The sequence below is a fragment of the Cricetulus griseus genome, assembly GCF_003668045.3.
Source record: "Cricetulus griseus strain 17A/GY chromosome 1 unlocalized genomic scaffold, alternate assembly CriGri-PICRH-1.0 chr1_0, whole genome shotgun sequence".
Classification (NCBI taxonomy): domain Eukaryota; kingdom Metazoa; phylum Chordata; class Mammalia; order Rodentia; family Cricetidae; genus Cricetulus; species Cricetulus griseus.
In genome coordinates this window covers 187,755,278-187,782,552 of record NW_023276806.1, presented here as the reverse complement: position 1 = coordinate 187,782,552, position 27,275 = coordinate 187,755,278, and the positions used below count along the sequence as shown (strand labels likewise).

Genomic DNA, 27,275 nt, shown 5'->3' with positions numbered 1-27,275 from the left:
GGGAGAAAATTAGAATGTGGCAGGCCCGAATTTTATTAGCTTTCCTTATCACAAACTCCCCAGATAAATCAATAAGTGAACAGAGACCAAACAATGGTCCAAGGCCTAAAAATAGTAAATGCACAAAGGGAAACATTTGAGGAAAAATAGCTCATATTTGCTGAGTTTATTACGTGGGAGTCATTGTCCTAAGAATCTTACATAAATTAGTTATATTGTCCTCAGATTATACCATGTGTGTCTGTTCAAGAATACTTAATTGCATTTTATACTAAGGCTAAGGAAAAGTGTTCAGCTGGGTAGTGGTGGCACACACCTTTAATCCCAGCAATTGGGAGGCAGAGGCCAACATGGTCTACGGAGTGAGTCCCAGGACAGCCAGCACTGTTTGAAAAAGTGTTCAATGCCAAAGAAACACCAACTGGAACAGTTTCTTTGTTGGGTGATGTGCATGGGAACAGAACTCTCATCTTTCATAAGACTATCAGCTGTAACACTAGTTTGATAATGTATATAAAGTGTCTAGAACCCATGCATATCTGTACCCCTTGTCCTGGCAAGCGTAGTTGTTTAGCTTGTGGGTGTGAACAGTAAATTCTTAGCATACATAGTCTTCCCTTAAACAGAATGCTGAACCACCATGAGTTGGTGAGGTCAGAAAGTTCTTTGTTCAGAAGGATTTTTGAAAAGACGATAAAATTTCTATTACACATTTTCTTTATTCATAGTCTTTGGTAACAATGTATTCCCAGTATTTTGCTTGTGTTCTTTTCTCTGATGAATGCATTGAGATCAGTGAGCATGTGATTTCAGCTCTAGATGTGCCACATTCAGGCTGCTGAATGCTTTTATCTCTGCTAATTACAAAGATATGTGACACTGTGCTTCTTATCACTAGTGGGGTACATTCATTCTTTTTCCCTCACCACTTTGCAAAGCAAATGCAAGAAACTATTCAGACATCGTAGCTGTCATGAAATAGCTTGAAATATTTACTTATTATTAAAATTATATTTCCATAGTATAAAAACATCTTTAGGAGTGTAGAATGTCAGAAATCCGATGTCTCTTAAATCCGCATGTTTAGTCTTTAAGGGCAACATATCAAGATTGTCAAAATGAATAGTTTTATTTAAAGTAATATATAATGGTTGTTAGTTTTTCATTCAGCAATATATGGTGAGCATTCTGCCACATTAGTAAATATAAAATGATTTTCATGAGGTGGTTGGTTCCATTTTTATTTAGAAAAGAGAAACCGCCACCTATGACTGAGCTGTGTGAATGATGAAGGTGAGGCTCCAGTTTTGTTTATTCATTCCAGTGGCAGTCGTTAGGCCCATCTCCTCCCCTGGAGCTGGACAGGTGGCTGTGAAGCACCCAGTGTGGGTGCTGGGAACTGGGCTCCTGGAAGAGCAGTAAGCACTATTATCTCCTGAGCCATCTCTTCAGCCTTTGATTTTTATAAATATTTTAGAGTGCTTATTAGCTTCCTCGTAAGTTTCATAAGGTTGCACTGTACATATAGATCAGTTTGAGGAGGAATGGCATTGCTATAATGTTGACCCTTCTGGCATATCAGGGTGATGTATCTCTTCATTTACTGAGGTCTTCAATATCTTTCAATGAAGTTTTATGCTTTTCTCTATAGTGTTTGCCTATTGCTGGATATACTCCTGGTTATCTTACCTTTTATGCTATTATCAATATATCTCTTAAAACTCCATTCTCTAGCTGACCAAAGAAACATAATTGATTTTGTGTGTATGAACACACACGTTGATGGTGAATTAGCATCCTAATTAAATTCTTATTATGTTTGCCTATGGGTTCCTTTAGATTTTGCTATATCAACAGCTAACAGTGCCAGTTTTGTTTCTCCCTTTTAAACACATGATCTTTACAACCCTCTGACTTTCCTTATTTCTGTGAGGACCTCAGTGGTCCTGGACAGAAGTAATGCTTATGGGAGCCATTGCTTTGTTCTTGAATTTGATATAATTTTTGGATGCCTTTTATTAGATAAGGAAGTTTCTAATAAAGAAAAGTTGCTAGGTTTGCCCAGGGTTTTAGGCACTAAATTCTATCAAGTGTGTTTTCATCATCCCATAAGACAATAGATTCTCATTGAATCTGCCAATGTGGGTTGATTTTTGAATGGATATGAGACTATTGGCCAAGATACAGAACAAGCAATAGCTTTTTTACCTTTGTGCCTTAAACGCTGAGCAAAATCTATGAAATAACTGTTGGCCAACACTGGCAAGAAACAGCACAGGGCAGGGATCCCAGAGAGAAGGCACTCAGACGAGCCGTGCCCTATGTCTGCCTCAGCCTCCTGCATGGAGGTGGGGTTACCAGGGGTCCAAACAGGGCCTTGAGGGCCAAGCCAGGGATCCGAGGATTTTTGTAAACTTCATCTGTATTTTCACTGATGTATGAATATAAGAAGCCTACCGAGTTGAAAGCACTCCTCACAAAGTCCTAGGACCAAGAAGTGTGTTCCCACCAAGTAAAGGTGAAAACTGCTGTCAGACCTGGGGTGTTGATTCTTAAAAAGACATGTCCTTGGTAATGGGATAAAAGTAGTCTGATTCCAAGCTGACGTTTCCTCTAGCAGAATCTGGAGACTAACCGCAATCACCATTGCCAGGCAGCCTAACTTTGCCTCCGACAAAGCTGAAGGCAGCTGTCAAGAGAGAATAACCACAGGCCCACCTGGCCAGTTGCCTTCAAGCTAGGGAGTGTTACATTTTAAACAGTTGGAATCACACAGAATCCCGGTTTCTGTGGATTCTGTTGGAATGCAAACACACTAAGTACTGTGTGGCTGTTTTTACATAGCACGTAGCAGAATTTAGTGGCGACTATCCATACTTCTGATAACTCACTCTGGCCCTTAACAGAAAACACAGTCCACTCTAACTGGAGCGTGGCTGTGCTGCCCCACTGCAAGTTTAAATATGCCTCTTTTCTTCCCTTTGCATCAAATAGGTGGTGTGACTAGACAGTTTCCCTCTGCCTCCCTGCCAGCTCCCAATGCCATGTCCCATCGCTGTCCTTGCATCCACCGAACCTTTGCTGCCTCTGCTCATTTCCCTGTAATGCTCTTTACTGGCTCACTGCCTGTATCTGCAGTTAGACCCGTCTCAATTCTTAGAAGAGCAGGCAGAGTGGCCCTATTACCAAAAGCCATAACATTACCCTCCTTGAACCCTCCACTTCACTCAACCTAAAAGACCCATTCCTTAAAGTGGTCCACAGAGCCCTAACCAACCAGATGCTCCCTTCCCCCCATCTTCATCTGCCTCTCTTTCTGCTCCAGACATGGTGATTTCTTTGCAGTTCTCTGTACATTTCTGGGTTGCCCTGACCTGAAGGCTTCTGCTAGCTACTTCCCTTTGTATGGATGTCTTGTTCCTAGAATAGGGGGTTTCAAAGTATGCTCTTTAGATGGGCAGCATCAGATTACCTGGCTATTGTTTGAAGTCAAAGTTCTTGAACTTCACAGCAGCCCCTAAGCTAGGAACTCTTGAGAACTATAGCAGAGTCTCTCTTTAAAATTAACTTTTAGCTAACAGATACAGACAGGGTCCCGATGTTAACCAGCCCTCCGGGGATACCTGCTAGTAGAAAACTGCCACCCTAGATGGATACATTTCTTCTTATTCACCTCTGGGCTTCTGAACAGAGTCACCTTCTCACCTGTCTTTCTTTAAAATGCAGCCACTAGGGCTGGAGAGATGGCTCCGCAGTAGAAGAGCACCTTCTTCTCTTCTAGTAGACCCAGGCCTTCAGGACTCAGGTTCAGTTCCCAGTACCAACACAGCGACTCACAGCCATTTAATTCTAGTTCCAGAGGATCCAACAACTTTTTCTGAACACACAGTGTATGGGCATACTACACAGGCAAAACAAAGTAAATAAGTATTTAAAAATGTCTCTGCCACCAGTGTCACCGGAGGCTTGTCTATTTATGACACTTTGTAATACATCCTGGTGTACTTCTAGTATACCTATTTTCTACTATATTCAGAAATACCCAGTTTTCTTGTTCTGTCTACCCCCTACAGTCCCTACAGTGAAGTGTAAGTTCTTTGTTGGCAAAACTCTTCGTGTGTTTTGTTCAGTGATGTAACCAAAGATTCTGAGGGATTGATAAAATTCAGCGGGCATTCAGTAGGTAGTTGAATAAATGAACATTATGTCAGAACATGCGTTTGTAATTCCTAGTTGAGAGCTACAGCTGTGCTGTGGTGGTGGTACCTTTGAAACTCAGGCAACGGCTCTCAGAGGCTTGTGTATGTTCTCCCGGGCCTACGTGTTTTGAAATCCTGCAAGGCACCCTCCAGGAGGGTTGGGATTGCTTCATGAAGGCTATGCTTGTGGTGCCAGCTAATGACTAGTGGCAAACTGAGGAGGGGCACAGGAATCATGACTTTCCACAGCACTTGTAGCTCATCTTCCAGAGCTTTGTGTGGATAGAAGCACAAAGGTTACAACTAGTATTGGGGGATAAATCGGTTGGTCGCCTGTCCTGTTTGCATTTAGAGCATTTTAAAGAACTCAGGCACCTGTGGGTAACAGCTACATTAGCCCAATTTCCAAGACTTAACCATATTCTTGATATTTCTAGAGCAAAGAAGACTTTATGAACATTTGCATTGAACCTGATACTGTCAGCAAAGGAGATTTTATAATCATAGGGTAAGTGCCTGGCTGGCCCGTGGGAAATGGAGCTCCATGAAGTAACTTGTGCCATTGGACATCAAACCTTTCTGTTCAGAGTGGGCTGTCTACTTAAGACGGAGACCTGGCAAAGGCCTGTCTGTCTGGGAGCTCTTCTTTTTCATAATCGAGCTGCCATGCCTGCTGCCTGTGTACTTTTGCCTCCTCTGCTCATTTTGGGAGAAGCAGAATGTTAGTCTGCCTTTCAGTTGAAAGAATTCAGTGTTTATCGGGCCTAGAATGTGACTGGCTCCTCACTGGCCTTGGGACTCTAAGGTCATTGACTTGTCTGAATCCTTTCCCATCTGTAAAATGGAAGCATATTATCATGTCTGCTGTCTTGAGGACTGCTTGTCAGTCTCAAAGAGGCTGTTGACGTTGAATAGCACTTCCCAGTATCTTACTGTGCACACTATTCACCTTGTCTTCCTGTCCCCAGAACATCAAGGACAGACTTGAAAGGACACTGGGTACCTAGACATTTCCCAGGCTTCCCTCTTTCTAATCCAATAGACTCTTCAGAGTCTATTGCCTCAGCTGGAACTTTATTGGCTGAGAGTTCTGTGACTCTCCAGACATCCTCCAAGTATCTGAGGAGCTGCTGTGTTCCCATGCCAACCAGTAATCTGCTCGGCTGCCTTTCTCTGCATTGTCCTGGCGCTCCCTCTTGTGCCCATTTAGGGATTGGACATTGCTTCTGCAGCTGTGTCTCCATGGCTGCGTCATTATCTATTCCAGTGTAGGCAGCAGAATGTCTTTCATTAGTCTGTGTTGTTCTTGCCTTTGATACAGATTCTTCAGATACTGAATGGCTCCTTGTAGCCTTTGATTATTCCTGCTGTATAGTAAAGGGAAGAAGGAAAAAGGCTGTTCCTTCTACAGCGTGCACAAATCACACAGCATCCTAAGTTATCCGGCTACTGGTGGCAGCCATATTCAAATCTCCTTTATAAAACTGACATCTAAACAAAAAAACCCCACTGTATCTCTGAAGTTAGATGGCATTATATTTGGCATTTTACCAAGTTTCCTTTTGATAAACTGTGCAATTCATGTGAATATCTTAATGGAACATGGTGAAGCTGCTGTTGAAACTCTGATGAAAATTCCATACATGAAAGAATTGCTATTTCCAAATAACAATAGGTAATACTTTTTTTTTTTCCTTTTAGTCAAGGTCTCTTCCAGCCCACGCTTGCCTTTAACTCCCCAAGTAACTCGGGCTGGTCCTAAACTTCTGCCTCCTCCTCCCTCTCTCTGCATTTATCATAAGCCAAATGGGGTACATCTGCATTGAGGTCAAGTATGTTTGTGCCTGATTGCTTTAGTAAAGGTAAATGTGCTAAGTAAGTAGACTGTTACTTACGGAGTTTTATCAGTATATATATATATATATATATATATATATATATATATATTATATAAGACTTTATAGAGATTAAATATTTACCCTAAACTAGAATAAAACTACTTTGTCCTTAATAAAGGATCACAGGATTCTGATGCTTTTCTCAAAGGATTTAATTACATACTAATTTTTAAATTTGAGATTAACAGCTTAATAGATGTAGAACCATTTAAAAATAGAGAACTGAGAGAAACTTAGCCTCATCTTTACCAAGTTCTCTACAGCAAGAAAGTCAGACAGTCTACTCACTCTAGAACAGACCACAACACTAGTTCACTGGGCCCTGGTCTTCATAGTCTCTTACTTGCCCTCATAAGGGAGAACTGGGCTTTTCTGCAGTTTGATGCAGTTGCCATCAAAGATTCTGACCTTGCTTTTTCTTATACTAATAGAAGTAAGAAGATGAGAGACCCTAACCTGAGAGCAGATGGTACCGAGTGTCTCCAAGCCAGCCACTGCACTCTGCTACTTCCTGAGGTAAGGTGGGCCCAACCACTGTCTTGGGTTGGTCTGTGTGTCCCTCCATTTTCTTCCTCTTCAGTCCTTAGTTCCTAACTGCCATTTAGGCACCTTCAGTTTGGCAAACTCATTATTAGGTCTGAGGTAAAGGAGAAGCCAGAGCAGGCCTCTGAGGACTTGGAGTCTCTAAGCCAAGCTTCTCCCTCCAAGTGAGCCTTGGGTGCTTAGCTGGTAAGCAGTGGATTTTATTTTTTCCTGTAAAGTGTGCTGTCTATGCTTAGAATCACCACCTTGGTAAATAGGAATAAAAAGTGGAGATCCATGAATTGAAGGTCATTGGATTGCTGCTACTGCAGGTCTCTGAAGAGCTCTGGCCCAATGAAACTGCAGGCAAATGGAAGGTGTCCTCGTGTGCCACCATCGTGATTACTTGAGTTATAGCAGGGCTCCAAAGAGTCCGTAATGACACCAGTGTTGACACATCCAAGTCTAAAGCCCAGCAAGTCTTGGGGGCAGTGACAATGAGTCAGTCGACTCAATATCCCTCACAGGAGAATTTGCTCTTTTTTTGCTTTTAGCTTAGAAGGATTATGGTCCCTGTCCCTTGGTTACATGTCCATCAATTTCTTTTTTCCTAATGGATAATCCTTGCTTATTTATCATGTTAGTTCTTTGACAATTTCATACATCTATAATATGGAAGGGCTCTTGCCTTTTGATAAATATTTTAAAATTTTAACCTTATTCAAACTCCGAAATGTTTTTTGAGATAGAAGTTTCAAAAAAGAAAAGTCCCTTTTCATGGACTGGATTGAGTTATTTCCAGGACCAGTCAGCACCGGGGGGATTTTGTTAGATGGCGCCCTTATCCACAGTGGGTCACAGAGGCGCACTCAGAACCCCTCCTCTTTCCAGGGAACTGAGGGCTCCTTCAGCATCGACAGCGAGGAGTATGAAGCCATGCCTGTGGAGGTGAAGCTGCTGCCCAGGAAACTGCAGTTCTTCTGTGACCCAAGGAAGAGACAGCAGGTGCTGCAGAGCACGTCCCAGTGAGCTCATGGCAACATGGTGCTCGATCGCAGGCTGCGCTTCCAGCCACCAGTGGGACCACAAGGGAAGGGTGTGCTTCATCTATTCCCAGAGCGTTATCACAGGAGCCCAAGGGAATTTTCTTGGCAAGTCCTCCTGACCCCTCTCCTGTAGTGCTTCCTAGCACATACACCCTGTTAACCCAGGCTTTCTTTCCTTGTGTTGTGATAGTTGACCCCTCCCCCAACACACACACATATAGCGAGGAAGTTCTTACACTCGGTGAGTTGGAAAGGGCTGGAGTTTTGTGATCTCCCCACAGTGAAGAGTAGAAAGTGTAGACTAAGCTACTTACCGTTCCAGTTTTTGACCGTCCTAGGGCATCCAAGGGAAGCAGCTGCCTCCGTCTGGGCTCTCTCATGGGTGCTGTTCCTCCATGGTCTCCACTTTGGTTGGTCTCAATCTGGAAAGGAGATGTGATGTGGTTGCCTTTTCCGCCATGGCTAACATTATAAAATGCCATTTAAAAACAAACCAGTGCTTCTTCATTGTTAGTTTGCATGTGTACTTCTGGGGCGCATGTCTGACTGACCTGGGACCCACCCCCAAACCATGTTCACCGTAAAAGGCTGCTGCTTCCCAGGTGAATCAGCCAGACCTGAAGAATGTATTTTAAAAAGACTTCATAAACTTGTGATTGCCCCAAGTGTATTATATATATTTTAAAAAAATCACGTATTCATGTTGTAACCGCTATCATTTTCCATGGGAAGTTAAGCACTTGTCAGTGTACTTTCTAGTGCTGTGTAAATACTGTTGTTTAAAAATAAAAGTGTTTCATCGTTCTTTTAAACATATCCAGTGTAATTTAAATGCACCTCTCATTTATTTATATAAATAAACTCATGAACTAACTCTTCGCTATTTGAAAATTTTAAATTATACTTTTTCTCCCTGTCAGCAAAGGGATTCTTATCATAGTTTTTTATGCTTGGCATTTTTTTTATCAATTTCTTTTCCTCAGCAAAAAATATAAGTCTAAATAACTTAAGTGCTAACTCATTATAAAACAACTATTTTAACAATTATCATTGCATATTGTTAGAAATAGTTATTTGAAGCAGTAATTAAAAATTATGTTATTAGAATGTTCTTGTTCATTTATCCACTATATAAATGTTATTTCTGGTGAGCCAAGGATATCCAGGATTAGTTAAATTCCTTTTTCTTTTTTTTATTATTTAGGAGCCCAGAAAGTAGATGGGCACAAGAACTGGAATTGTAACATCATTTTTAATGTTTTGAAATTAGTGGGAAAGCATACTGTTGCATTAAAATTAATAATGATCTTTCAACTAACAACCTGACTAGCTCTTCCTCTAGTCGGTTGCAAGCTGAGAACGGAAAACACTTGACTTCCTATAAGTAGTTCCTACCAGGTCATCAGTGCCCATTTACTTTCTTTTACATTCTTTTTTTAAAATTTTATTTTATGTGCATTGGTGTTTTGCCTGCATGTGTATCTGTCTGTGTGAGGGTCATATCTTAGGTTACTGTTGTTAGCTGCATTTGGGTGCTGGGAACTGAACCCGGTCCTAACCACTGCAGGTTCTCGCCAGGCCCAGTACCTTTTTCTTTTAATACTAGCATGAGCGCTTCCTTTGCTCAGAAGTCCTGGAACTCTAGAACGCCTGCACTGTATGAAATTGGTTTGTCATTGTGGCAGGGAAAGTGACACCCTCAGCAGCAGGAACTACAGGGAAAAAAAATTCAAATGTAAAGACAATAACATACCCATACATGTCCCACTGGAGTAAAATCAATGCATGAATAGAATAGACAGAACCTACAAAATAGCCCATAATTGAAGACCATAAAAAATAAGGTTTGCTTGTGGTGGTGGTAAGCGCTCTGCTTTAACAACAGATGAGTCTGAAGATGAGCATAAGTCACTTACCCTGTGCCAGCTGTGGAGGGAAAGAAAGGGGCTGCTGTGTTGTAAAGAAATACAAGAATCTGTGCTTTTGTAACAGTGCAAAGGACCAGCATAGAATCCAGTATTTGTTCTTGAAACGCTGTAGATAGCTGCACTTCTACCCATAACTGCCATGTGGTTAGGAAAGGATATGGGACCGCATTAAGAATTTTACTCACACGACGGGCATGGTGGTGCACGTCTTGAATCCCAGCACTCAGGTGGCAGAGGCAGGCAATCCGAGGCTAGTCTGGTCTACAGTGAGTTCCAGGAAAGCCAAGGCTGTTACTTCCCGGGGTATGGATCAGAATTTTACTTCCTAGTTTTCTCTAAGGAGTTGGGTTTTATTGTCTACTGCTTTGTTCTTTGGACATCCATAAAATGCACACATTTCACAACAGGTACACAGATGCTCAGCTCTACAAAGGAGACCATGGAGGTCACCTCTAGGCCTTTATACAAGCAACTGACATTTTAAGAACATTATTATAAGAACAATTATATGACCATTATAAAGAGCACTATTAGGTATGGCTGTCCCACTTAGAAAATAGAAACCTAGCTTTGCGACCAGTGTTACAATTCACTCTACACTGGTTTAAAATAACTCCTCCAAAGGTTAAACTGAAATACAAGTTTTAGAGGGTAAACACTTGCATATGTATCAATATATAATGCCACATAAAACTCTGATGAGAGAGTTCTGCAACAAAACAGCTTCTCTAGAGTCTAGAAGTTTCCTGTGGGGTTTGAGGGTCCACAGTTCTGGTTCTTTGACTTTAGTTTCCATTACCTGGAGGGTGCTTATCCAATCACAGTCTCTCAAAGGACTGGCTGCAGCTCCCCATGTCTGTCCTCATCCCTGTAAGTAAAAGCAACATTCAGCCCTTGGGCTCTTCTCACAGGCTGGGCCTTCATCATTCCTTCCTACCAAAAAAGTACTTGGTGAAAGATCACAGCACACAGGCTCATGTTAAAATGTGAACTTTAATTGTAAAAATTGGGGTTTTTTTTGTAAATATAGTTATTATCAACCTCTGCACATAACTTGGTTCAGATATATACAGGTAATGATATACACAGGTGTTACTTGTACCACGGAAAGAATCAATTCAAGAAACATTTACACTTAGCCTCAGGGTTAAGCCCAGCTTTCTTCAGATCTGTAAATACTACACAGTTGAAGAGACAGAGAGAGGATACATGGGTCTGTAGTAGTACCCAGAGCAAAACTTACCAATTATCCTTCTGACTTTGTCATATGAGGTAAAGGCTTGAAACAAAAATAGATTCGGGTTCTCTTATTGCTATAACTCTTAGGCTGGGGTTGTTACTCAAAATAGGTTTTTACATTTAAGGCAACAGGGACTTAGGTTTTAAAAAGAAAAAAAAAAAACTAGGAAAACAGATTTTCTTGGTTACAACTATTTGTTTCTCAGGCAAGGATTACATTCCAGACTTATATAAAAATCTAGCCAGCAAGTTTTGGACAATTAAAGGAAGTTGTTTTTTTTGTTTGTTTGTTCGTTTGACCTCCACCCGGAATCCCAGAAGCCACCCATGATGGCAGTTCAGGAGCCTAGAACCCCCAATTTCTGATGGCTGATGTGGACACAGCAAACTCAAAGTTCTTTTTCCTAACTTGTATATGTCTTTGTTTAATTTACCCAGATACAATGTCAATTAAATATATTTGCTCTGTATGGGCTTTTCACTTTGAAGTTCCATCTATGCACAATTTATAAAACCCTGTTCTGCCCCAGTCTCTTTAGGAAGCAATGTAAACTCACCGTCAGACTGAGAGGGTAGGCACCTGCTGCAAGGTAAATAAACCCTCTGCTGCAACTTTCAGAACTTAAGTCAACATGGTTCTAAGAGCCAGGGCCATGCTGAAATCCTAGAGTAAGTTCTACAGAGACGAAAGCAGAGTTTTATTTATGCCATCTTCACTCTCTATATAGCACCAGAAAATTCCTATTCCTTTTCTAAATTTACAACATCACCCAACTTCCAGGTGCTACAATGAATTAAAGTGCCGGTCAGAACCCACCCCCCCCCATTCCCACCTTCCACCCTGACCAAGAGGGAGCAGTCACTGAAGACTGCACTTATCCACTTCTGTCCTGGAGCTTCACCCAAGGTTGAGGCCCATCTCATCCTTCCCAGGCCAATCAGGGCTGCTGGAAAAATACATCACAGTCTCTGCTCACCCTTCAATACACTGCCACGGACAGCGACACTTCTAAGGGCCTCAGCTGCTACCAAATTACAAAGCTGCCCGTTTCTTCCCAGATTACAACTTTGCAATTCCTTTCCATTTCAACACTATAGTACTCAATTCACCACTCAGTAACACTGATATAAAAAATAGACTTCCGTTTCTCATAGGAAAAACATTACCTTAATTCACAGTCTTTTCTCTACAACAATCAGTACTCCAGTAGCTCCTGGGAACAGAGGTATATCAGCAATAAAGTGGAATAGTCAAAACCCATGACTTGGGTATAAAGAAACCTTCAGCACCCCCCTCCCCTACCTGAATCAGAAAAGGGTTTTCATGGGATGAGACTGGGCCTGCTGAGGTAAGCCCATAGGCCCATAGGCTCCACCATGGGGTTGAGCAGGTATGGGGGGCGGAGATGGGAGCTCTCAGAATCATAGCCTGGAAGCCTAACGGGAATACAGTGACCCCTAGAGGGCCTGTCGTTCTTCCTACAGGTGTCCTTGTCAGCTTTGAGACTCTTCTCATGGAAAGGCAAGTTCACTGTGAAACTCAGCGTTATCCTACAGTTCCATCCGCCCACACCCTGTATCCCTTCTTTAGCACTGCACAGACCGTTGCACTGAACCTGGAGAGCGCACCTCAGTTCACTCTCTGCTTGCGCAGTTTAAGGGAAAAGATGGTTCCTGAGTACCCGCAGCTCTAGGAGGCTAGTGTTGGCCACCAGAAGGCTAATTTGCTACCACCCTTTAAAGATCTCTAGCAAGTCCCAGTGGAAGGCTGACTTCATGCCCCTTGCCACCAGAAGGAACACAGCAATTAGCTATGATTTAATCTGCCTTTCTCTTCTAGCTAGCATGTGTTAAATAATTAGGTATATTTACCTTCCCATGAAGCACTAGGCACTATTAGTATCACTCTCACCTTTCCTGTGGTTTTCTATGGCTTCCAGCAAAGTAAGTTCCTATCCTATTCTGTCACAGCAGTGAAAACAGCTTCTCTCCCACAGCCAAGGAGGGTGGGAGGTGGGGGGGGGGGCAAATGCTTCCTGTCACATTTTACTCCTAACTAGCAGGACCATATGGTCCCCAGGTGGGACACTACTCGCCTGGACCCGCGCCCAGCAGAGGGAAGGCCTCACAGTTAAAGCCAAAGCTAATACCAAGCAATGACTTGGCCCTCCCTCCTTTGAAGACTGGTAGGAGATAAACTCTTACTCCTCCTGGAGAAAGAGTCCTGAGCCAATCAGCCGGTTAATATTACCTACCATCTGCTAACAAAACGGACAACATCCACTTTCAGAGGTCTTTGCTATACGTATATTTAACATGCATCCCACAAATCTAAAACCCAGTTTCAGGCCCCCTGAGGACTGTTGCCATTTGGAATCTCTTCTAACATAAAAAATGCCCGAGTGGCCAGCAGTGCAAGTCAGCAAATGCTTCCTGATTGGCACAGGGTTCCTAGAATGGTACAGATGGGGTTTAGTGCTCCCCAGAGGTCTCTGCCAGCTTAGGCAGGGATCCAATGAGGGCCACCAGCACAGTGGCAGGACCCAAGTCTGAATTTTTAACCCTGGCCCCTAGTGGCCAGTGGTAATAATAATGCCTGACTAGGCTGATGGTTAGACCTAGAAAAGTTCTGAAGGATGTGAACTAACTTCTTCCCAATCAAACCAGGTGGTTCTTCAGAAAGTATTTCAAGAATGACAAAAAAGCAAATCCTGTGGCTCCTAGCTTCTGCCATCACTGTACAGGGATTTCCTGGATCGTTCTACACGAACTACCTCCCTTTGTAGGGAACTCCCAGCATAGGAGGCAGGCTTGCATCTGCTCACGGCCGCTGGGGGAGCAATCTGGTGTGAAGTCTAAGACACTCCGAAGCTGAGAAACGGAGGTGCTGACATACATGCACGCTGCTGACCCCAGGAGGAAGCCGCAAGGTAGGAAAGGATTAAAAGACATGTTGAACAAGTTCTGCTCTGGGGTCAGCTAAGCCCAGAACCTATGACCTAAGTAAGACATGGCATGGTCTCAGGGTTGTAGTCCCTCTGGGGCCACCCATACACTGGCCCTCTGCATGGGTGGGTGGGTCACTAAGAGACCACAGGAAAACAGCTGCTTAGTTAAAAAGGGCCCACACGGCCCAACTGAGCAAAGGACAACCATTCTCACCCTTGCCATCTGTAATCTTCACATCAGGTCTTCCCAGCTCCCAACTACAACAGCACAGGAAACAGTGTTGGCGAGCACAAGGTTCTGGGGAGGTTCTCAGAAATGGGCTTTTCCTATCTCTGGCTATCTATCTACCCCCAACAGCTCTTAGAGGTCACCAGAAGAAGTGTTGTTTCATCAGCATCAGGTGGTCCCTGCTCAGTCAGCCCTGGGGCAAGAGGAGAAGGAAGCCATAAGGAAAAAGCAGGTAGAACTTCAGCCACTGAGCACTGCTATGCTTTCTGTAAACATGTTACTGGAATGATGGCTAAACCCACATTGCAGAGGAGAAAAATCTATTAGCTGAAGAGTTTATGTCAGTGCCTAAATTTATTTATATATTTACAGAAAAGATGTTACCCTGACTCATCAGTGTGTTTGCATTTCCACACACAGGCAAATCTCATCACTCTTGATTTTTTTTTTTTTTTAAATAGGAAACTACAGTGAAAATACTTGTTAAGCAGCAACCCTCAAGAACCTAGAATTGAGGGAGATAAGAGTCACAGCCCCTCCATTTGAAGTCCTCTCTGCTGCAGACATCAGCCTGGCTGCTCTCTGGCTACAGACATGATGTCTGATGGCTAGGAAGAGCCCAGGAAAAGATGCAAGATCTCAGTCAAAATCTTTAAGGAGACTCGCATTAGAACTGGCTTTCTGAGTATGGTTAACAACTACCTCTCACATAGTGTCATCTAGTAACTTAGCAGTCACAAGTGACCCAGCCCCAAAGAACAAGTTGAATCCCATCCTAGACCAAAGAAAGTGGGGCAGGTTGTTAGTCCGTGGTTTCCAGCTACTCTCTTGGCAGGGGAGGCACCGTTGAATTTTCCCTGTCAAATCTGTTAGACCTATGGATCCAATTGCTTAGCCTAAGGGATGTTGTCTCTGTGAAAGACAAGTCTATGGGAGTTCCAAACTGGTTAAGAGAGCTGTTCACACCACATCCCAACCTCTGAGTCAACCAGCTCAGACCTTGGCTACATTTCAGAATCCACTAGAAGTTTCTGCTTCAGGACTGCAAACAATCTTTCCAGAGAGCTCTCAGAGAAACTTGAGGTTTCCTCCCTTGCCTGTTTGAACCTGTTTTTCCAAGGAGGTATTCATCCCTCAAGAGACACAGATGTCAAACGAACGGCTTGTAAACTGTAAGCTCCAGGGCCAGCAGCAACCATCACCAACCCATCCCAAGGGATTGGGATGCAGGAGGGGGGTGGGGTATGTTATACTGCTACCATCCCCTCGATGTAGGAAGGATTTTGAGGAGCCTCCTTTCCCTGCCATCCTGCCAGAAACATTGTTTCCCTTCTCTGGTCCCTATACCAGTCAATCTAAAAGATGCAGAGCAGACTTGCCCTAGGACAAACAGGTCATCCTAATCTGACTCTAGACCCTGGTGACCCTGAAAGGTTAGCTGATTAGTTTCTAAGGCCACAGCCGGCCACATGGTCATCTTCTTCTTGTATGCTACAAAGGACTAAGATATACAGATTTTCCCAACAGTTCAACCCAGAGTTTGACTCACTCTGACTGACAGATCTCATCAGACTAAACCCAAAGAAACAGTCTTGGAAGACAGTAGATTCCCATGTACAACCCTTAAAGGCTACAAAACCCGGGTGGCCTCCCCTCAGCCCGGGGCTGGGGGGAGAAGAAAATGGCAAAAATTACATGTATTGGAAAGTAGAAACAGTCCTTTGTGTCAACTTAATTAAAACTGAAGCTGCTGAGGGCCTGGGGTACACTCCAGGCTCCTGTCACCCCAGATGAGCCAGCAGTCCTTTTACTCTTCCTATGGACAACAGGGGTTATCAATGACCAGCATGACATCGATGCCATAGGCCTCCAGCAGGTCCATAAGAAAGCTCCTGTCTCCCTGGGGGTCCAGGCCCATGCCTCGGGCATGTTCTGCTGTTAGAGTTTTGTCTTGACTGGCAGATACCTCCAGGAGAGTTTGAAAAATCCGGTTGTTTTGCTCTAGGAAAAACCTGCATTGCCGAGACAGGAAAGGGAGAGAAGACAAGGCGAAACTGTCAACCAGATAACCCAAACATGATGAGCCCAAACTATGAAAGCTTTCCAAACTAAGTCTAACGATTTTTAAAGGGAGTAAAAGTTAAACTGTTATCAGAGTGTGAATGATGTCAGCAAGAGAACTATAGGGCAAGAATCGCCGTTTGACAGAAAAGTCCGTAGGAATGATGGCTTGACTATTTTCTTGTTTTCAACATAGCCTCCCAGAGAGGCTCCATGACACCTTCTCTCCCTCTGTGTAATCATCGGGAAGAGGGTGAAAACTCAGAACCTTATAAATCAGTTCTGAGACTCAGACTTCAAGGGAGAGACTGAAATGAAATTTTTCCAAACCCTGATGGGACCCACTAAAGTTGGTAGCCAACAAGCCTCACTGGGACTCTGCACTGGCCTTGTAGCCCTAGGTCACAGAAAGGGAGAGCTCAGAGGGGCTGGAGCAGGCACAGGGAAGTTCTAGAACCAGCATGGGGAGCTGGGGGGTGGAGGGGGCCGAGGCAAGCTACACTAACTGAGAACAACACAGCTCACAGCCCTCAGGGTGTTTGCTCTCTCTGGGGAGGGGCATCTGGAGGAAGATTATACATTAAAACAGGATTTCAAAGTCACAACTTTACAGTCATGGCTGAATAAGTAAATGAGCTGTGTTTAGAAAGGCATCAATCCAGCCATGCTGTTTAGGGGTTCAGGGGCTTCCACAGACATAGCAAAATGGCGTGTTTGTCATGCCTTGACAAGACTGTGTCTGCCCATACACACAGTGTGTGTGCATTAGAAAGCAGACTCAAAAACAAGATAAAATTCTGTGGAAATGCCCTCATCAAAGCTAGGGACTCTCAGGGAGATTTGTTTCTGCTTCAGTTACAAGTCGGCTCTAATTCTGAAACAGGACTTCCTGTGGCTACTTGAATGCAATGGGTGTTGAAAGGAGCCAGCCTTTTCATGGCGACCAGATCTGGAGGAGGGAGATTAAATTTCCAGATGATCTCATAATACTCAGCACAAGGAACTGGTCTTTTCTGAGGAGTCAATGAAGGAAAGAGTGGAGAGACAGACAGCTGTGTGACATCCCTGGATGCAAATGGTCAACAAGGTGCATGTTCAGGTTTTCTCTAGGACCTGCCCCTGTCTCTCCAGCAGCTCTGGGTCCACCCTGATGGGTTTGCAGGACTTGGGCTACCTCTAAGGACCAATCCCTGAGAACCGCGAGAATAATAATGGACATCCTGAATTGCAGTGGGTTGCATGGAAGGGAAGTAAGTTGTCTGTCCATAGAAGTTAGCACTGGAAGGATTCCCAGAGCCCCACGGCTGCTGCCCAGGCCAACTCACAGCACAAAGAGGTCTTCTTCACAAGGGTTGTAGTCTCCCTCAACTTCCTGTGAGTACAACAGCATCTGCCTGTTACAAAGAAGAACACTATCAGTGACTTAGCAGCAACCAAGCAATGTCCATATCTCTCGGGAAGCAGCATCTGGCAGCTGGTGCCAGGCCAGAGACTGAGAAAAGAAGGAACAAAGTTTGGACTCAAACCCAGGATCTATGGCCCATTTTGCCAGTGGTACCCCATTAGTCAAGTGACTGCCTTGCCTGACTGTCCTCTAGTGGGGGTTATATATATATATATATTATATATATATATATATATATATATGCTAACTAACCTTTCTCTCCTAGGATAAACAAAGAATTGAGAGTTAAATGAGTTTCCCAGTGGCCCCATACCATGTAGATGCCCAATAGATGGCTATTCCAAACATAGATGAGCAAATCTAAAGGTCATCTTTTGGGGTGTTTCTAAAAGCTAGTGTTGTAACTGTTCTTTCACAGGGTTTCGAATTCTCAAGCCCATCAGAAATGACCCATGCGTGTCTGCTACCCTGCAGTGAGGACAGTATACAGGAATGTCAGCCTCTAAAGCACAAAACTTCCCTTGATATCCGGCCCCTGCTCCCCATCCCCCACTTGTAGGAACGTTCAAGGAAAGGGGTGACAGAATAGGCTTTTCACAGATTTCGCAGGACCATCCTGAAGAGGACGGTGCTCCTGAGTCTCTGGTCGTTTTAGCACAGTGCTGGCCTGGGCCGCACTCACTAGCACATGGCATGGAGATGGCGAACCAGCACTCTCACCTCTGCTCGTTGAGCCGACGGTATTTTTCCCTGTCTGCACTGTTGATCTTCAACAGGGGCTGCAGGTGGTCATGGTGTGTCTTCACGTTCTGGTTATCCACATAGACGTCATACAGCTCCCGCTTCTCCTCAAATATCTTCTCTGTGGTGCCTGTGGAGCCCAGGGTTAATGAGGCAACTCCAAGGGGGCGAAAAGAAAGCCACCTCAGCCCTACTATAGAACCAAGAGTCCAAGAGCCTATTTCTGAGAAGCAAGGGTTTGGACACAGGAAGAGGAGGGAAGGAGAGGGCCCCATACTCACAGGCTACATAGGACAACTCAACTTCCAGGCTCTCAATGTCAGCCACGTTCACATAGAAGAAAGGCTTCGACTCAGGGATGGTGCCCCCAATGCCAGGCAGTGAGACATTGGCCAGACAACAGCAACAGTACACTGGAAGACGAGGGAACAGAAGTGAGTTTTCCTTTCTGCTCTCTCTCCTCCACCCAAGACCAAGCAGGTCAATACCTCCAAAAGTTGACCTACATGGAACATTCTGCTACATTCTGTTGTTTGTTCTTGCCAAACTCCACACTGAGGCTTGGTCCCCAAAGGAGTAGTACTGAGAGATGCAGGTCTTTAAGATGGACTTAACACCACAGAATCAGTTATCTCTAGAACATGTTACAAAGCGAGTCTGCGCCTTCCCCCACACCACCCTTTCATATATGAGCTCTTCCTCCATGGGACCTTCAACCAGATGCCAACATCATTCTTGTGGACTCTCAGAACCTTGAGCCCAAACAAACCTCTTATGAATCTCCAGCCTCAAGTGTTTTGCTAGGGCAAAGGGAAGTTGTCTCAGAAGCTGGGGAGGGTCTTGTTTGTGCTACCTGTCCTGTAACCAGGTTGTTATGAAAACCGTTGCAAGCCCCCCTGCAGAACTTGATACCCCCAAGGTCTCATCAGTCATTTATCAGCAAACAGCTGTTTTCTCAATTTCTCTCACTGGCCTGACTTAGACTTTGGCTCTGCTGACATTCCCCCTCAATACCCTTGTCCGCTGGAGACTCCCATCCTCTGGTCCTCCTCCTCCATCATCTCCTTCATTGTCCTGTCCTTGCACCACTATCTGCCAACCCCTTCCACCTGACACCTTCCCTCCTCACACTCCCTCCAGGTGATGCTGGGTGTCCCGAGGTTATTACATAGGCTTTATGTCACTCTCACACCTTCCCAAGCCCTACCCCAGGTCTTCCCCCCCAGGACTGATGGACACCTCCCTGGAAGTGTCTCAAGCAGCACACACCCAAACTAACTCCCCACCCCTCCTTGCTCCCCCATCCAGAGATGGGCCCACCATCTCTGTCATCTATAGGGGAAGCTGTAGCCACACCTTCTTAGGGGCTGGCTACAGGTGTGCCTGACCATGCTTGTGAGGGCGTGGTCAGAGTGACATAGTGTGACTGCGGTTTGCGCTTTCAGTCTCTCTTTTGGGCTTGCGTACAGACTGCTGCCACACCGGCTGGCTAAGTCGCTCTGTAAGTAAGGCTTTTCCCTATTAAATACCCTTATATTTCTACCTGACTCCGTATTGGTAATTTCCCACTATAGTCATCCTAGACTCTTCCTCTCAACTGCATCCCTACAAACTTCAGACAACTCATCCAGTTTACCTCTTCCCTAAAATCCATCATCTCTGCTTCCGCCCAGACCCTGATCTGAAGGTGCCGCCCCTACCCAGCTTCACTGCCTCTAGGCACCACATTCTGAAATACAAATCTAACCAGAGGCCTTGATCCCACTGATATAGCCCAAACTCTTCCTAACTTGCTTAACAACTGAAGGACTAGAGCATATGTACCCAGCATTTAGGAAGAGCCTCTCATTTGGGCTTCTAGTTACCTCTGTAGCACACGACGCCCACGGGTGGGGGAGAAAATATCAGAATGCGCTTTCGGAGTAAGGCAAACTTCCAAAGAATGAGGATTTGTTCTCCAAAGAACTTAATAAACTGAGACATGCAGCCAGCCGGGTGTGTGATCTGGAAACACACAAGGGCAGGTGGACAGCTCGTTAGAGGTTGTCACTGTGCAACAGCCTTCTGTGGAAACTCCAAAGTATCATCGAGCATTAAGAGATAGTTGCTTCCACACAAAAATGGTACCTGGTGCTTGATTTCTTGGATTGTCAGTTCCCCTGACAGAATGAAGTTTGAATTTAAGGACTACAAACACTTTACTCTGGAGAGAAGTGCAGAGGAAACAGCTGGATTTTATTATTTAAAACTCAGCTGTTTGGAAGCCAGAGGGATGATGCGATGGTTCAGCAGGCTGAATGTACAATCATGACGACTGGAGTTCAGATCACAGCACCACATACAGTCATCCCACAAACCCCTGCAACTCCAGATCCAAGGGATCTGAGCTCTCCTCTGGCCCCAAGCACACGTGTGCCTGCATGTGTACATGGGCTACAAAGGCAGGAGCAGCACTGCTGGAGTAGGTGTGGCCTTGTTGGAGGAATAGTGTCACTGTGGAGGCGGGCTTTGAGGTCTCTATATGCTCTATTGCCTGCAAGATGTAGAACTCTCGGCTCCTCCTCCAGGACCACATCAGTCTGCACACTGCCATGTCCCACTATGATGATAATGGACTAAACCTCTGAAACTGTTAGCCAGGCACCCCACCTAAATGTTTTCTTTGTAAAAGTGGCCACGGTCATGGTGTCTCTTCAGAGCAACAGAAGCCCTAATTGAGACACTATGTAATCACTGTGCAGCACTGTCTGCAGAATAATGAGAAAAAAGCCCGGATGTGCTCAGTACAGATGTGCTCTGTGTGTGTGGAGACAGAGCCAAGAACACAGGGCTAGGTTACACTACTTCCAGTGCTGAGATTTTGTCCAAGCCCTTTCTGCGTTATAAACAGAAGTACTGGCCTCCCTGGCTCCCCATACTTCACCTTGCTCTTGGGCCATATAGGCATCAGTAACCAAGTATCCGTTCACTCCTATTTTTCTGTCTCCACATAATATGTATACACATAATATGTATATTATGGTTTTGCCTGACACTGTGGTTATTCAGCAAAGTGTGATCGTAGTATGTGCAATTTTCTGCCCTTGCGACCCTCACATGAGAGAGACCTGGTGACCTTTCCTGTCATCATCTTATGCTCTGATCTATTAATCACAATGGCTGTTTACTATATGGACATCCTAGCTGTCTACTACTTGACATGGTCACATGTATAAATGAATGTGTATATATGTGTACACACATGCACACATATATAATCCTGGTGTTTTCATATCTAAAGGGTAGATCCCAGCAGTGGGGCCGCTTAAATAAAAGGAACCTTTATTTTTGATTTTAACTGTTGACATGCTGTTTTCTGGAAATGGAGACCTCCACACATTTGTAACTTCAGCCTATATGAGTCCCTTCCCACCGCATCTGTGAGGGTCTGATGGGTCAGTTAATGAGTTGCCTTTAATGGGCAAAGCCCTTGGCAATGAGATCTTCTCGTTTGTCCCTCTTTGCCCATGGGGAGAGGAGGCCAGGAAGGCTCAGGTCAGATGTCTGCCACCTTGCCCTGGGTTTTGGTGACAGCTGAGTAACATTCAAAAGGGGAGGGCAGTGTTCAGATCAATACACTCCCCAAACCCTTCTGATCAGCCTTTGCCCCTTACTGACTGTCTCAGCCATGTCACAGGGCCAGGAAATCTTCATGCTATGTCTTCAGGACTCCTGGGCCACCTAGTCTTGTCAACTTTTTCTAATGGGAAGTCATAACTTCAGGAGTAAGGGAGGACTTCCCTCAACTTCTAGATGCTGCCAGTGCTTCTTTCTCTAGCAACAGTGAGTGCCTCTCACACCAGCTTCCAGCCTCTCAGCGCCTCAGAGGCACAATGCTTCCCTCAGAGATGCAAACACAGGCTGTGCAAGGCCCTCCTTCCTGCTCCCAGGTCTCCGATTCCAATGTCCCTTCTCCTGTGCCCGGCCCTAAATATGGCAAGCTGCATCAAAGGTAACCCCCATGGCCCTGGAATTTACAGCCTTGTACAGCCCCCCTTCCTCTTGAGGAACCTGCTTCTAACTAAGAGATTAAAGCTACACTGCAGGCCTTTCACTTCTAAGATTTGGTTACAAAGAATTCTGACTTAATTTTGCTAATAGTCTCTTTTTTTGCTGACCTTGTTGAAGCAAACTGCCAGGCTGGAGAGTCCTACGTGGTGGTGAACTGATGGAAAACTTTAATAGAGGCCTTAAGAAAGTCAAGTGTAGCATCCCTTAAGAAACCTGATCCTGTCAACTCCCTTATGAACTTGGAAAAATGGATATTTGCCCAGTTGCCTTGTGCTGAGACCTTAACCGAAGTCTCTCGTAGCAGATCCTAAATCAGCTAAGCCATGACTGGAGTCCTTGTTCACAGAAACTGTGGGATCACATACATACACTACTTCAAGCTTTTAGTCTGGGTAGTTTGTTAGGCAGCAATAGCTGGCCAAATGAGGGGTAGAACCGTGTTCTCTGCTTGCTCCTCAGCCTTCTGACTCCTATACTACTGAGTTCCTGTCTTGAATTTAGTTTAAATGCCTAACATACTCTCTCAGTTTGCTGATAAAAATCTTACTTATTACTATTTTTTTTCTTATGGCCAAATGGCATTACAAATTCAATCTCATTTAATGAATCTTCTCTTGGCCCATGAGCATGTCTGTGTTTTCTTGTCCATGTCTCTGCAAAAGCAGAGGAGGGGTAGGGACCGAACACTGCTTTGGCACAGTCCTGTGTTTAGATTTTGCTGGTCTCCTAGCTGTAAGGCCTAAAGCAAGTCACTGAAGCATTCATTGGTAATCCTTGATTGCTTTAAATAGAAAACAAGCATAAAAAAATTAAAAATAAAGGCCAGGTATTGGTGGTGCACGCCTTTACTCCCAGCACTCGGGAGGCAGAGGCAGACGGATCTCTGTGAGTTCGAGACCAGTCTGGTCTACAGAGCGAGTTCCAGGGCAGCCTCCAAAGCCACAGAGAAACCGTGCCTCGAAACTGCCTCCCCCCCAAAAAAATAAATGAATAAAACATAACACTTTTCTTTAAACCTTACTTTAAAAGAGTCTTGCAATGGGTACTGATAAAGTTAATAGATTAGCATAATGCCTAACTTATAAGATATGCTGAAAAAATAGAATCATGCTTCCCGATCCACAGCAAATTGGTGTGGAATTGGCACCCCTTCTTACCCACACAGCCAAATGCTTTTGTCACCAACTCCTGTCCTGTGATGTTCTGAATGAAAATGGCCCCCACTGGCTCACTGGAAGTGGCACTATTAGGTGGTATGGCCTTGTTGGAATAGGTGTTGCCTTGCCGGAGAAGTGTTGGAGGTGGGCTTTAGGGCAAGTATCTGTCCCTTTAGGGCCACTGTCTCTTCCTGCCACCAGGCTTCCCGCCATGATGATAATGAACTAAACACCTCTGAACCTGGAAGCCAGCCCCATTAAATGTTTTCCTTTATAAGAGTTGCATGGTCATAGTGTCTCTTCATTCATTAGAACTCCTAACTAAGCCTTGCCCCATAAACTCATGCATTCTTTCTCTCCAAGAGGAGTGCAAAGTTTTCACTGAAATACCTTGTGCTCAGCCACAGGAGAAGGAGGAAGAGGAAGCAGAAACTCATATTCTTAGGCCCTTTTATATCTGAACGCCTACTGCAGGGCAGATATGTTGTCAGTGTTAGACAAACATGCTAGTACAAATGCAAAGGGTGCTACAAAAAAGTCCCAATGAAATAATGTCGAAATAACATAGCCAAGAAATGCCTTGTCTGCTCTTCAATCTCTTCATCTTTAGTTCAGATGCTTGGCTTTAAAATAGCAGAAGCAACCAACACAATCAAAAGCATCTTGCATCCTACGAGTCCCAGCATATATGGCTTTGTGCTGTGATTGTAGAAGGCTCTCGATGGCATATTGTTCAAGGTAGATTTGCCTTATGTTCTAAGTGAACCCAAATGCTTATGTTTAACACAATTTTATCAAAAGCAAAATTCTGCACAAGGCTGAGGTGCAATTTCCTTATTATTTAAAAACTAAACTACAACAACTATTGCCAGATATGTGAATGGCCAGCCTCACCTTCATCTCGGGGTACATGTAGCGGTGGATGGAAGGCAGCCAGTAGACGGGCGGCAAACTGCCACCCCTTCCAGGGCCGGCGTGGAGCACCCCTTTCTTGTCCTCATAGAATGCGGCCAGATGAGAGTAATGTCCCGGCATCTCCAGCTGGTGTCTGTGTAACACACGCGCACAGTGAGCGGCTCTGCCCAGCACAACTGTACATCTTTACCCAAAGAGCCAAAGGCCCAGATGCACCTGCTAATGTTAAGCTCTTTCTGCAAAATTCAAACATGAGGCCTGAAACTCCTCCTCGGCACCATGTAACACATTCAGAACAAGCAGGCTATATGTTAAGCAAGCTATGCTGCTGGTCACATGTGCTTCTCAGAGCACTGTTTATTGTGGGAAGAGAGAACATGGAAGACCACACACTCCCTGCCTAGCGTGTAAGCGTGCTTGTGCTTGGTGCTGTCAGAAAGAACGGGGAGAAGCTGAGCCCTTGGTGTCCCAAAAAAGGAAATGTTATGACTGAAGGGGGCTCACACTTTCACATCAAGTAATAATGTAAATGAAACAGAAACACACACACACACACACACACACACACACACACACACACACACACACACGTGCACGCACTGCACTCCCCTCTGTCTCCTCCTGTGCTCAGGCCTTTTCAACCTACCCTTAGACCAAGAAAATGGCACTGAGGTCCTAGACCATTTGGGCAATGCAGAATCCTGCCTCCAAGCCAAAGCATATTTAAAGGAAATATTAGAAGTTGACTTGTGTTCCCTCCCTAGAGATATGCTGGAATCTCGGCCTTTACCTCAGTACCAGTATCAGCTTCATTTGGATGCTCTTCACAGAGGCAATTATGTTAAAGAGAGGTTATTTTGAGGGAACCCCGATTCATTGTGACTTAAAAGGGGAGAATTCACATACACTCACAGACATGTGAAGATGGGGGCAAACACTGAGGTGATGCAGATGCCAAGGAACCCAGAGACTGCCAGGAAAGCACAGAGCCAGGAGAGACAGGCTTTCTTCTAAGCCACCCCATTACAGATACTGTCAGAGTGTCCCAGCAAATCAATGTAAGGATGAAAAAAATGCCCTCTCAACCCTGGTTTATTTTCCAGTGACCACCAAACAATTCAAAAGAAGCTTTGAGGTAAAAAGAGGCATTACTGATTATAGCTGGAAGAACACTGACTACAAATAGACAACCCCAGCTCCTCCCATCCACTAACCTGACCTGAGACCTATTCCACGTTGTAATTCAAACTGCTCAGAGTAAAATTTCCACTGAAAAGGTAGTGCCAAGGGCGACTTCCCAGCACTCAGTGACAAGATGATGGCAAGAGACTGTGCACAAATTTGAATTAAAAACAGTAACATCACATCATTGCACTTAAAAGATATTATTACTGCTGGACATGGTGGCCCACGCCTTTTATCCCAGCACTTGGGTGGCAGAGGCAGGCGGACCTCTGTGAGTTCAAAGCTAACACAGTCTACAGAGAGAGTTCCCAGACAGGACTACACTGAGAAACTGTCTCTAAAAAAAAAAAAAAAAGTGTGTGTGTATTAGCTGTGTGTCACTGTGTATACTTACAATCCAAGAACAGGCTGAGGCAAGGGAATCATAAATTCAAGATCAACCTGGATTACACAGTGCCTCCCCTCAAAGAAAAGTTTAGGAAATAATTACAAAAAAATAAGTGCCTCTCTCTAATTTTAGGGGTCTGAAAAGCTTTGCTTCAGGAGACAGCCATGTGCTAGCAATGACGAAGAGACACAGGGCACTCCTGGGCTGGACAGGAAACCCTTGGTGGCTAAAGTCCGGCCAGCTGTTCTGACAAAGCTGTTCTGCAGTTACTTACTCTTCGGGGAAATGTGACAAGTCTGATAAACAGGTAAAGTTCAAACGTGTTTGAGTTAAGATCCATTTTCCCTTAAAAGCCCTGGAGAATCTATATATTCTGTCTTAAAAGAGGTAATTTATCCAGGGTAATTTAAATCATGCACCTTCGTTTTCGGTTTGCTGATTTGCTACTCGATTGCTGACCTTTACTCTTTGACTACAGTCAACACTGTATTTGGACCCAGATTCTACAGAAACAGTCAGTGCTATGGGTCTTTTAGGCAGAAAGCTAGAGACAAAGTAAAGTGCTTTTCCACAAAGCCTGATCCCACTCCCCCACACACAGATAAATGTGGAGATGTAAAAAGAAAACAGTTAACGTCAGGACTCTGCCCTTCGACAGCCGAAGGTATCACTGCCAGCTGGGACAGAAGGTGGCAGTAACAGACAATATAGGCCAGAACACAGAAGCTCAGGCTCAAACAGAAATTCAGAGATGAATGTTATCCAACTGTTGTGTGGAAGCCTCGGAGTTTAAACACACTGTAGATTTTGTAATCGATCAAGTCACAGCACCAAGAGAATCTAAAGGAGCAGTGGAGTGCCAGAAGACACGGTGATTGTCAAAGAGGGAGCTGATGAGGCTCAATAAGGGCAGGTAAATTTAAAAAACTACGCAGTGAAGTGCATACCATGCCAGCCATGCAAACAGTGCAAGACTCCTGCTGTAACCAGGGGGGATAAAGGATTCAGCGTGCGCTGCTGATATGAAGCCCCTACTGTGTGAACCAGATGAAGGATTTCCCTGTAGAAGCAGCCACACTAGGGTTCTCTTGAGGCCCACAGCCCCCTGCACTGGCTGAGGACATGTAGCTATGCAGATACCCTGTACAGAGACCCTACTACACTCTGCAGTAATCCATCCACTGTAAGAACCAGAGATGCTCTGCGAGCAACCACACTTTGTCAGTCTGGTGTAGTCCTTACTGGTCTGAGCCAGTCTGTCACTGGGCTCTGTAAATTCAAAACCATCAGGCATTCCCACTTACTGCTGGTTCAGGGGGAAAGTATCACCACCATTCTGAAGGTGTGCCAAACTTGTGTCAAAC

At 44.6% G+C, this 27,275-nt stretch overlaps 2 protein-coding genes across 4 annotated transcripts in view; one reads left to right on the top strand and one right to left on the bottom strand.

Annotated features, from left to right (window-relative positions):
• Positions 1 to 8,538, top strand: part of Agk (acylglycerol kinase) — a 71,036-nt gene extending 62,498 nt beyond the window's left edge. For all 3 annotated transcript variants that reach the window (XM_027391533.2, XM_027391534.1, XM_027391535.2), the window contains 3 exons: positions 4,637 to 4,707; positions 6,529 to 6,613; positions 7,511 to 8,538. In XM_027391533.2, the coding sequence (XP_027247334.1) occupies positions 4,637 to 4,707; positions 6,529 to 6,613; positions 7,511 to 7,648 (294 nt within the window). In that variant the 3' untranslated portion in view covers positions 7,649 to 8,538. The remainder of the gene's footprint in view (positions 1 to 4,636; positions 4,708 to 6,528; positions 6,614 to 7,510) is intronic.
• Positions 8,539 to 10,567: 2,029 nt separating this feature from the next.
• Dennd11 (DENN domain containing 11) overlaps positions 10,568 to 27,275 on the bottom strand; it is a 41,309-nt gene continuing 24,601 nt past the window's right edge. Inside the window, exons 5-10 of the mRNA XM_027391301.1 lie at positions 24,318 to 24,471; positions 20,082 to 20,220; positions 18,498 to 18,629; positions 18,196 to 18,346; positions 17,396 to 17,464; positions 10,568 to 16,021 (exon numbers count right to left, since the gene is read on the bottom strand). Of these exons, the coding sequence (XP_027247102.1) occupies positions 15,826 to 16,021; positions 17,396 to 17,464; positions 18,196 to 18,346; positions 18,498 to 18,629; positions 20,082 to 20,220; positions 24,318 to 24,471 (841 nt within the window). The 3' untranslated portion in view covers positions 10,568 to 15,825. The remainder of the gene's footprint in view (positions 16,022 to 17,395; positions 17,465 to 18,195; positions 18,347 to 18,497; positions 18,630 to 20,081; positions 20,221 to 24,317; positions 24,472 to 27,275) is intronic.